Genomic DNA, 11,440 nt, shown 5'->3' with positions numbered 1-11,440 from the left:
TATATTTGAGTTTGTATTTGACCATAATCCTGTAATTTCGAATGTTAAGATATCTCAACAGTTTTCATACAAAAAAAATAAGTCAATATACAAATTGCCTTAATTTATTGACTTATTCCGCCGATTGTTTATAATTTTATAATAACTCAAATGATGACTGATCAGCATTGCCAATAATATATAAGAGTGTACTGAAGAGCATTCACAATACGATTTAAAATTTAATCTCATAACCTGCAAAGCTAATATAAATTTTACATACGATTGCATATTGCATAGCTCAAAATTTTCAACGTATATTTACGTAAACATTTCGGAGAAATATGTAGATATTTTGCAACATCACGATTTATCATTACGTGCTGATTAAAAATCCATTAAATATATTTAATGTAGTATTACGTTTTATATAACATCAAACATAGGGAATAATTAGGTACCTACGTACAAATTCGAGTTTCACAATACATGAAATTTTGTGCGACAAAGTTATTTTGGTGACTGGCAAAAGTGTCGCTATTTTCAGTAACGCTAAATTGAGCGCAATATTTTTAGACATTCGTCCATTTGCTTCAAGCGCACTTAATGGCTTGAAAAGGCACGATATGGACTATTATGTGCCAAAGAATTATGAAAATTAATAAATAAATTAGAGAGGCTAGGCGTTGCTACGGTTAGGCAAGAAACGCGTGTTCGAATCCCGCCCCGTGATCGAATTTTTTGTATACTTTCAAAGAATTTCTCATTTATTAAATCAATATTTTATCTTTATGATTGTCTATACAAATATTATTTAGCTGTTTCGCAATATAAAGAACTAAGGATTTTAATTATATTTTTGCATTTGCTAAACCATTTATCGAGGAAAGCTTTAGGCTTATACTATGACCAATAGGGGCTAGTAAAAATTTGTAGGAACAGCATTTCTTTTCAGAGCAGATCAAGTTACCCGGGGCAAATAACAAATTTATATGAAACTGAAGAGGTCGTTTGTTTGTTTGCACGCGATGATCTCAGAAACTACTGGACCGATTTATAAAATCATTCCACCGTGGGATTTCTACGTGATCGGTGAGCTCTATATATTTGTACCAAGAGCGAAGCCGAAGAACCGCTAGTTGTTTATAATATTTAATTTCATGTTCTTCAGCATGTCTTTAGCATATGCTTTCCTGACTAAGTAATATGCTATACTCCAACAAATATATAATTTTTACCATTTCACCAAAATAGCCTTGTGTAAAGTATTTAACATTTCATTTAACATAAATATTTGTAAGTTTATGTAAATTAATGATATGGCGTATTATTTCTTGTACATAGCTCACACATAAGCATAAATTAATCAAAACTAACACAGATGTCATCTAAGCTAGGAGTGGGAACTAATACAATCTTATAATTTAACTAGACTAGACTTAATTTTAGATTGATTTGAGATTTAAATCGCGATTTATTGTACTATTTTCCTGTAACGAAAGGATAAATTGTTTACTAATGACATTTTTTTATTTTTTGTTATTCTTATCAAACAGTCTTATTTAAATCAGTGTATATCTAAAATATCCATCTGTATCATCTTCTATACATCTGAAGTATTGTCACAATATTATACAAATCTTTAGTTGGAGTTGTGACAACTTGGAAATAAAACAAAAAATCCCTGTGGTACAACAAAAAATAAATCGCGTTTTAAATTATATTACATATTTTATATTTATATATACACCGTATTTTACTCTAACAAACAATCACTTCATTCACGTAATACTCGTCTAAAACAACTCAGCGCACATATACGATACAGGAACTAAAACTTAGTTTGTACGTTTTGCAAGTCGATATCCCTGTTCTTCTTACCTCTGAAGTGTTGTTCTATTTCGGCCAAAGACTTGCCTTTCGTTTCTGGAACCGCGAATAGAACGAAGAAGAAGGAAACTGCGCAGAAACTAGCGTACATCCAGAATGTTCCAGCTGATGTTAACACGTGCTGTGTTTGGGAATATTATTAGGATATATTTATTACTATTATAAAAAACAATTCTTTAGTACAAGACAGTTCCTGACGTTTATGGGGAGGTACCAATCGAAATTCTGAAATGGGATCAAATAATAACGATTTCGTAACAAACAAAAAGGATCACGTAACTCGGGTGAAAACCTACAGAATTTTCGAGGAACAATGCGAAAAAAATACAGTTTGAAGATCGCCTTCGTTTTTGATACGTCGCTTGAAAAATACATATATTCAAATAGTGTGTCAATATTGTATGATGAAATTATTCTTAGAAACATTTTGTTTATTCTGTTTGATTAATTTGCGTAAGTGAATATATCGAGTCATGTTTAGCTTATTTTCAGCGGCAGTCGCTGTGTGAATATTTACGTATAGGGTTAAAACATTATATTGATACCAGAAATAAATAAGTGTGTGTATTTAATGTAATTTATATGTCACCGGAATTGTAAACACGGTTAAATTACAACGTCACGGGATAGAAACTTAATTTGAAATCCTCCAGAAATTGTGATTCGTGACATACTTCTTGCATATTGACGTATTATTTTTCGGAAGAGAGATTGTGTATCGATATGAAACAGCTATATTGTCAAGTGGGCATTTGATATGATTCGTAAGAGGTTAGGTTCGGGTTATATGAAATTCCACGGAAATAGGAAACCCGTACACCTGACGGTCGAATGAGAAATTTTAAATTCGTAGTAATAAATATCTGCGATGTATTCGGGTTGGCAAAAAATTATGGGTTGAATGGCAACAAATCACAATTTATCGACAGTCTACAATGTCGCGAGATAAATTATAATTTACCAACTTTTACAATCTTACAGCGATATATCATCATTATACACATAAATAGCTAATACAGTATTCCTCACCTCTAAAGCATGGTACGACTTGATAACAGTGAACATGGACAACAAGTTGACAGCGCTCGCCATAGCCGAGAGCTGCGAGCGGTAGTGCGTGGGGAACAGCTCGCCCAGCAGCAGGAACGGCAGCCCGCCGAAACCCAGCGAGAAACCCAACATGAACACCACGAGACTTACTATTGGCAGATACCTGAGTATAGAGACGTTCCTAATTTGAAATTCCGCTGATTCGAAATTGAAAATCCGTTGATATAGGATTATTGACTTAAGTAATTAGTACCTGGATGACCGAGCTTTGCTCGGTATTTATTTTTTTGTTTTTTTATAATTTTTTTTTTTTTGGAAATTTTGTTCGCCAAAAAATAGTATTATTATTCGCCAATAGATGTCAGGAGAGTCATAATAAATTGGGACTACTCAAACGCCTCCTATTTGTTAAAAAAGTAAGTTTAAGTCGATAAAACGCGAATATGACATTTTCTAAAAAAGATTCCTAGCTGGATCGATTTATCGCCCCCGAAACCCCCTATATACTAAATGTAATGAAATCGTTGGAGCCGATTATATATATTATGTATATATATATATATATATATATATATATATATATATATATATATGTGTACAATAATTGCTCGTTTAAAGATATAAGATAAGACATATATTTTTGTATGAGAGAACTGCAAGCGGTGCTTTGGGAGAAACTCGTCCAGTACTAGGAACGGTAACTAGGCGAAATCTAGCGAAACTAAGAAAGCACCTAGAGGAAATAAGTAACATTTAGAAAAATGCAAACTACGAAACAGAAATAACCCGTAATACTTGGTATTTGGATATCGTAATATAATGTAAACAAAAACATAAATAAACATTCTGTTATGTAAATACGACATTAAAAATTGTCATAGCCACGGAATCTCAAGGATCGTTGACCTCAGTGGAGACAAACAAACTCAATGTCTCAGGAACCGAAAATTCTTAGAGCACACAAGTGATTGTCACTTCGGACACTTTACTAAAAATAGTTCAAACATTGCTCTGGATTCATGCAGTTTTAGTCGTGAGTTTCCGTTTAGTATATACGTATTGACATAATGGTCAGGGTTTACGTATTCTGACTAATTTATATAAGCGTTTATAATGGTTTGCAATGTTTATTCGTTAAATGGGTTAGGTCACACATGATTCGTTTTCTAATATTTGTCAATACACTATAGTTTTTGAACGCTTGACCGAATATGCTAGCATGTGTATACAATAAATACTGAACTGTAGCTTCTTACTATTTATTACGAGGAATAATTCCGTTACACAAGTATTTATAAATTACTGTAATCATGTGGTGACAACAACATGTAACAGTGGCCGTACTAAACGTTATTTTGTAATTTATCGTGCTCTATCAACCACACCGTGCTTATTATATGGTCAACTCTAGTTTACAGCATAATATGTGACTCTACATTACTCATGTATTCGTCTCATGTTCGTATTCGAAGTAAACATGACTCCCATAGACATTAATAATATAGTCTATCAGATCGTGTCAATTCTATCGATATCTCTAGTTCACGGTAGAGTTTAGTTAGGAACTCTACATTTGCAAATAACTAATACTCACCCTAGTCAATTCATGTTCAAACTCGTAGTAATACGTAACATCCTTAAACACCATAGATCATAGAGCGGCTCTATCTGTCAGACCGTACTAATTCTATCATCATCTGTAGTTCACAGGTAGAATTATTTGCTCTACACATGCAGAGCAATTATTACTCACCTAATGACCTAGAGACATATTATATATAAGATCAGTGGTCTTGTGCTGTCTCTATCCACCGCAATCATGCTTACTTTATCGTACTTTAGGTTAAATCTTTTATAGGTAGATGTATATGTAACGCTATGTCTGGACCGTTACTCACCCTAACCACGACTCGTGTTCAAACTCGAAGTAGAATGCAACTCCCATAGATACCATAGAAAGGCACATGGTAACGGCGGAGAGCAACAAGAGTGGCCTTCTGCCGGCTCTATCTACCAACATTGTGCTTATCCCGTTGCTGAACAACTGTACTGCGCCTACTATTATTGTTGCTGTCATTGCATTGAGCTTGCTACCTGTAAATTGAACATGAATATAAATTTGAGCGATAAATAATCAATATGTATTATACTAAATCGACATCAAAATACTTACAAGTAATAAACCTAGCATATACTTAAAAAAGCCTTTATAAATTGCCTCATACTAAATACGGCAAGTTTCATTAAAACCGAAATATCAGAGATGGGATTTTTATTAGAATATTTATCATTATTCTGAATAGTATTAAAAGATTTACACATTTATAGCTGACAGAGTTTATTATAGGTAAACTGAAACACGACAAAAAATTTGTTGTTCAACAAATAAATTAGTATTGAGGCATTTTGGTAAAAATAGTTTAATAACCATAAATCATTGGCCACACGGATGAAGTGGTACAATAGGATAATTTGATTGTGAAGTCATTGACTGAACTTGAAAGGGGCACTTGATTCGATAATTGCTTTCGTTTTGCTTTCCTACCTTATTTTTTATAGGAGATGCTATAAAAAACCAGCAAGTGAATATTTCTTCGAATTCAAAATCGTAAACATTTTTGAACCTGAGGCGATTAATATACTGCCACGCGCCATGCAGCATAGCGCGTGTCATCGAGTTTTATTTCATTTTCTATTGAGGTCATCCAAATCCAGTTACATTAAAACTAAAACATAGGATTCATTTTTTTTATGGCAGAGCAAGCAAAGGAGCAGGTGGGCCACCTGATTTTAAGTGGTCACCACCGCCCATAAACACTTGCAACACTAGTGTTACAAGTGCTTTGCCGGCCTTAATTCATGGATTTACGAATAAAAATTAATGTACCAGATAATTATTTTTTTGTTTTACTTTGCTTGTAAGTATTTTCGTTTGTATAGAAAACACTCACAGTCCAACGCATAGAAAATGCATCCACGCGCGTGATGTTACGTACACCAAACACCGAGTCTTGTGGGTGATTTTGGAAAAACAACGAACAGTTTTTTAAATTAATCAAAGCAGCTTTGAATCTACATAACGCACCTACGCGCGTACATCGTTTTTACGCATTTATTACGCTCGTAAGTACGTAAAAACTCTGTACGCGCGTAGGTACGTCGACACACAACATAGCAATATGGTAATCGCCAAAGATCCTCCGAATTAATATTACACATTTTCTTAAAATTACATAGAACAATAATAATAGCAACCAGCTTTGGATACATCCTTATTGCTTTTAGATGTAGAGTGTGACACGAAAAAAATTCATATAGAAATGACATACGTCAAATATCAACAAATAAAATTGCATTAATTGCTACTTAAATACATATTACTAAAAAACATACCAGCATTCTGGAATATCTCAACAGTGAAGAATATAACAGCGTCGATACCGCTGAACTGTTGAAAGAACAGCAGTGCGAAACCGACGATCAGCGGCTTTATCACCACCGACGAAAAGAATACCTCCCGCGTGAATAAACTCTTTGGTACCGCTTCCACGGGCTTCCTGAAAACGCACGGGTATTAGAGTACCTTAATAAATTATAAATATGAGAATTGCAGTGAATATTCTAGATAAAATTTGAAGATTTTATCTCAAATATTCAGTGATATAAAACCATACAGTGATATAGGCCATTGGAATGTGTGAAGTTCTGTGTGGGGACACACTGTAGTGGGCAGATGTTAATCTGTTTCACTGATCGTTTTTTAAGGGATAAGTAGGTCTTCTATGTCCTGCTAGACCGAGACATTTTGTCGCGAGTCCCCACCGGGAATCGTACCCAGGTCCCCTCGGTTATAAGCTCATGTTAACCAGTCTATCAAGACCGTGGAAATGACAAACCAGAATTATGATCAAACAGTAGCAGTCAAATCTGATCGATCAGATCTCTGATATATATGGCATCTGCCATGGACGGATTCCTATACCTTGCTTGCACACGCCAAGCTCACATCCCATGCCAAACAACACCCATTAATTTCATGAGCAATTATTTCAAAACTCATGTTGCGGATTCTCCATTTAAGTTCAAGCCTATTTATAAGGAATAAATACGCTTGAATTCAGCTATAATAAAGAATTTACTCAGGTGACGTTGCCAATTGCCCGTTTATGACATAAATAAAAATAAAAAACCTTATGTATCGAGACTACTCACTCCTCAGTATCATCTTTAACAGTGGCAACTGCATGTTTTGAAAGATGCAGCCATTTTATTGCTTGCTCATCGTCCAGACCTTGAGTTTTGAGCCACACTGGGGATTCTGGTAACGGGATTAGTATTACGAAAAGAGCACCTGAAATAAATTATGATTGCGTAAAGTACAATTTTTATCTTTCTCATGTAATGGTGATATTAATATCTTCAGAGAGGGATACCGGAATGAATCCCTGCAGAGATTGTTAAAAATGACCTTAGACCGAAAATTGCTATTTGCTATTTATAATAAGAATATGGAATAATAACACTTTATTAATATAATGGACTAATATATACAATAATTTTTAGAAAATTACAGTTAAAGCTTTATAAACATATCAGATACAAAACAAAAGACTTACCACAAAATGTAGCCGAGAGAAATGCTAAAGATCTCCAATATAGCCAGTTGCCAGCAATGTACGATATGAGAATGCCCATGGACATGGATAATGTAGGCAAGGACCCAAGCCGCCCACGAATTTCTGGATCACAGCACTCACTCACCTGAAATCACGGTCGCGCCGATTAAAGCTTGTTATGATGTATTTATATGAAAAGGATGTTCCAAATTTAACTCTTAAATATATGACTACTACCTATTCAAATTCATTCGTTTGCAAATTAGACTTTATTTTCAACAAATTGCTAGGAAAGGCGTTTAATATTAGTATAAAGATAGTTTGAGAAAAGGCATAGGATAATTGTTATCCCAGAAAACTCACGGGATCGGGTTACGAGTAAAACCATGACAGTATGTCTTTTACTCAGACTAGGCGAGTGAACCCGTAGGCGAAAAACTATATATAAAGTGATGCAAATAAAGGAAGTTACAAATTATAATTTATCATTGTTTATCCTCAATTATAAATTATGCAAAACTAAATGTTTCGAATGTGAAGTAATCGGATACAATTAGTTTTGATTTTCATGCAATGTTTATTTTTCTTCGTGACAAACATGATTAACTATTTACAATGAATGGAATATCACATTTTTTACTCTCACAAAAAATCGAATGAATTTGTTTAATGATCGTGACGAAAAAAATTAGATACTTCGTTTAATTACTTCCGCCATTTGAATGAAACTGGTACTCAGTAGCTATTGAATGAATAAAAAAAAAATTGATTATAATTCCTTATGAAGAATCATGGAAAAAAAGTGTTCCTACTTTGCTTATAATACAATGAATCTTTCAAAATGCTTGACAAGCGTCATCACACAATACACAGACAAAATAGTAAAGTTATTAGCAAAATATAAGTTTGCATCTGCTTCTGCTATTTAACATAATTTATGAGCAGAGCACTTGTTTTTAAACATTCAAATATTTATGAAATATTATTTTACTAGAAACACATAATTTGCTAAACTCCATTTTGCAGTAACTAATGGCTAATTACTGATAGCGATTATGCAGATGTTTGAGTCACGGCCAAATATGACATTACATAAGTTATGATTTTATTAATATCATTCTTGCTTTTTTTGTTAAATTTTAAAATAACATTATTTCACTGCTTGATATTGACTCCCGTTACTTTTGTGACACATTAACGTAATTATTATTATCACAGATATTCACGCCTATACCACTGATCCGATTTGGTTGAAATTTTGTACAAATATAGTTTTAGAACTAAAAAAGGCCATACGAGTAGGATTGTTTTAGAACGGGTAAAGCAATCTTTCCTTACCTTTGATTATACGGAATCCGCTAGCGGTAAGCCACCTTTCTGACCTATCTTTTATATATGTATATGTCTTCATTATTGGCATCGCGAAATATTGGTAAAAACGAGCGTGAATAGTTTCTATTCATAAAAAGAAAAAACAATACTTACGTAAACTTGAGCAGGAGCCAGCACGAAGCCAACACACAGCCCCGATATAATTCTCCCCAAGAGCACGATGGGGAAGTTGGGCGCAAAGCCCAGTATCAGCCAGCCGGCAGCCCACAAGGGCGCAGCGAGTTGTAAGGTGCGGCGCCTTCCAGCCCGTTGCATTAATGGCCCAGAACACATACTACCCAGGAACGCTCCTAATGGTGGGATCGCACCTGGAATAATTGTATGGAAAGGTATAAATACGTATGACGTAAAAACTAAAAACTAAAAAACAAGCTTTAATCATAGAAACAACTTTATTATCTCCCTTGCACATACAGAGTATTCCTTAAAAAATATTTAGGCCAAATCTTGGCGATCCTAATCAGGATAAAACTATATATCATTAAATTATGGTATCGTCACCAATCTTTGATAAGTGTACAAAGTTTGAAGTCAATTCTAAAGGAATCGGTTACGTAAAAACATAGAGGTGAAACCAAAAGAAGCGTGTATTTTTTTTTTAAATCCAAAAATGAAGTAGCTTCTAGAAAATCTCTCTTAATTTTAATCTATGTGGTTTTTAAGAGAGGTCGATTGCACCTATAATTATAAGAATCATATAGGAAATTGTTATAGTCAGATAATATAATACATAATAGGTATGTATTATGGACAGTTAACTTCAAATTGTTGTTATGTAACGTAATTGTCAATTGTCTCATAGTTATGCTATTCAAACAAGCACACTTATGTACTACTTTGCAAAAATATTCTAGAGTTCATCATCAGCCCATATATGTTCCCACTGCTGGGACACAGGCCTCCTTTACCGTTTTAAGCAGTAGTGATGTTATTCACATGTGCAGATAAATTGAAAAATCAATTTATTTCCTGCACGGTCGCCCGGTCTCGAACCCCGACTTATCTTACCGACTTTGAAGTCCGAGGTTCTCACCACTGAGCCACCACTGCTTATTATATCCAAAAATTATGAAGGAACCGGCATGTCCGAGTATTAAAAGTTCGACGACATGTGACATCTGCCAACCCGCAATTAGCCAGCGTGGATTATGGCCTGAACCTTCATAGTCCCAGCAGTGTGAACATGGGCTGATGATGAAATAAGATATAATGAAAGTTATTAACTTAGCTTTTAACAAATCGATGTGCTACAGTGTCTGTCTAATAAAAAAAGGAATTAATTGAATCGGTCGCTCATTTTTTAAATTAAAATTTCTTGTTATTTTGAGAACCGTTTAACGGATTGGAAATGATTTATATTTTGTTGGATTTGTCTCCGCACGGACTAGGATCGTAACTGTTCGAATAAAAATCGAATAATTAAAAAAATGGCTTCCAACGGAATCTATAGCTCGGCTCTATATATATGTATATATACCTATATATTATAGCTCTATATCGGCTAGATAATAGTAACTCACCTATCCATGACTTTTGCTCACTATGCTGTATGAGCTCTGGATCGATCGCCTCTATAGATGGAATGGCAGAGGCCGAATACCCTCGAACCAAACCAATGATGAGAAACGCCAAAGATGCTCCGAAAGTCAACCATAACTGAAAAATTTAAACATGTAGTATATAATACAACTTGAAACACCCACTTTTTCGATTGTGCCTGTACACACGTTGCTTTGTTGCTATGTAGTTTTTTTTCCTTGCAACATTAAATTGCGCTCATAATCTAGATTTATGTTAGAAAAAATATTGAATATTTTTCATTTATCTATACTAATATTATAAAAAGGAAGGATTTGTATGTCATAATGTTTTCTGTTTGTAATGTTTTCACACAAAAACTATTGGAACGAATTCAAAACTTCAAAAAGTTTTCGTCATTAGAAGACTGTATGTGTATGTACCACGGACGAAGCCGGAACGAACTTTATGTTCGACTAATTATTCATTTGTTAAACTGGCATTTCTCTGCAACTTTACAAATAGTTACTTATCTAAGGGTTAACATAATAAGTATTGTTTATACCCAATTAACGAATGCATTATTTCAAACTATTAATGTAATTATTGTGTGCTATCTCCGGCTTATGAATTCCAACCCAGGTTATCTGTTCCCAGATAATTGATTATATAGAACCGATACAACAACAATTGCTATTGAGGTCCCCCTTATTTTGTCATAAGTTTATTATATGTCCGTACTTATCTTCATAAACAAATTATGATATTGAATTTATTCTAAACACGTAACTAAATATTAGTGCTGATGTCAGCATCAATGTAGGCTTAACATCCAAATTTTAGAAATCACGTTTAGTCCTATCTTATCTGTCAATATAATCAAAATGCTATAAAAGATCATGTGATTGTAAATCACAAACTCTTGATAACAAATATTCATCCTATATTTAAGATAAGTACAAATTTGTAATGTATAAAAATTGTATTTGATTTAA

The 11,440-nt window shown here is 33.8% G+C and overlaps 1 protein-coding gene across 1 annotated transcript in view; it reads right to left on the bottom strand.

Moving 5' to 3' along the window:
- Positions 1–1,573: 1,573 nt before the first annotated feature.
- LOC119834464 (facilitated trehalose transporter Tret1-like) overlaps positions 1,574–11,440 on the bottom strand; it is a 13,148-nt gene continuing 3,281 nt past the window's right edge. Inside the window, exons 2-9 of the mRNA XM_038358830.1 lie at positions 10,448–10,583; positions 9,021–9,235; positions 7,536–7,680; positions 7,132–7,270; positions 6,313–6,476; positions 4,818–5,013; positions 2,899–3,082; positions 1,574–1,990 (exon numbers count right to left, since the gene is read on the bottom strand). Coding sequence (XP_038214758.1) covers positions 1,811–1,990; positions 2,899–3,082; positions 4,818–5,013; positions 6,313–6,476; positions 7,132–7,270; positions 7,536–7,680; positions 9,021–9,235; positions 10,448–10,583 — 1,359 coding nt within the window. The 3' untranslated portion in view covers positions 1,574–1,810. The remainder of the gene's footprint in view (positions 1,991–2,898; positions 3,083–4,817; positions 5,014–6,312; positions 6,477–7,131; positions 7,271–7,535; positions 7,681–9,020; positions 9,236–10,447; positions 10,584–11,440) is intronic.

The sequence above is a fragment of the Zerene cesonia genome, chromosome 19 (genome assembly GCF_012273895.1).
Source record: "Zerene cesonia ecotype Mississippi chromosome 19, Zerene_cesonia_1.1, whole genome shotgun sequence".
Classification (NCBI taxonomy): Eukaryota; Metazoa; Arthropoda; class Insecta; order Lepidoptera; family Pieridae; genus Zerene; species Zerene cesonia.
This window is presented reverse-complemented; position numbering and strand designations above follow the sequence as displayed.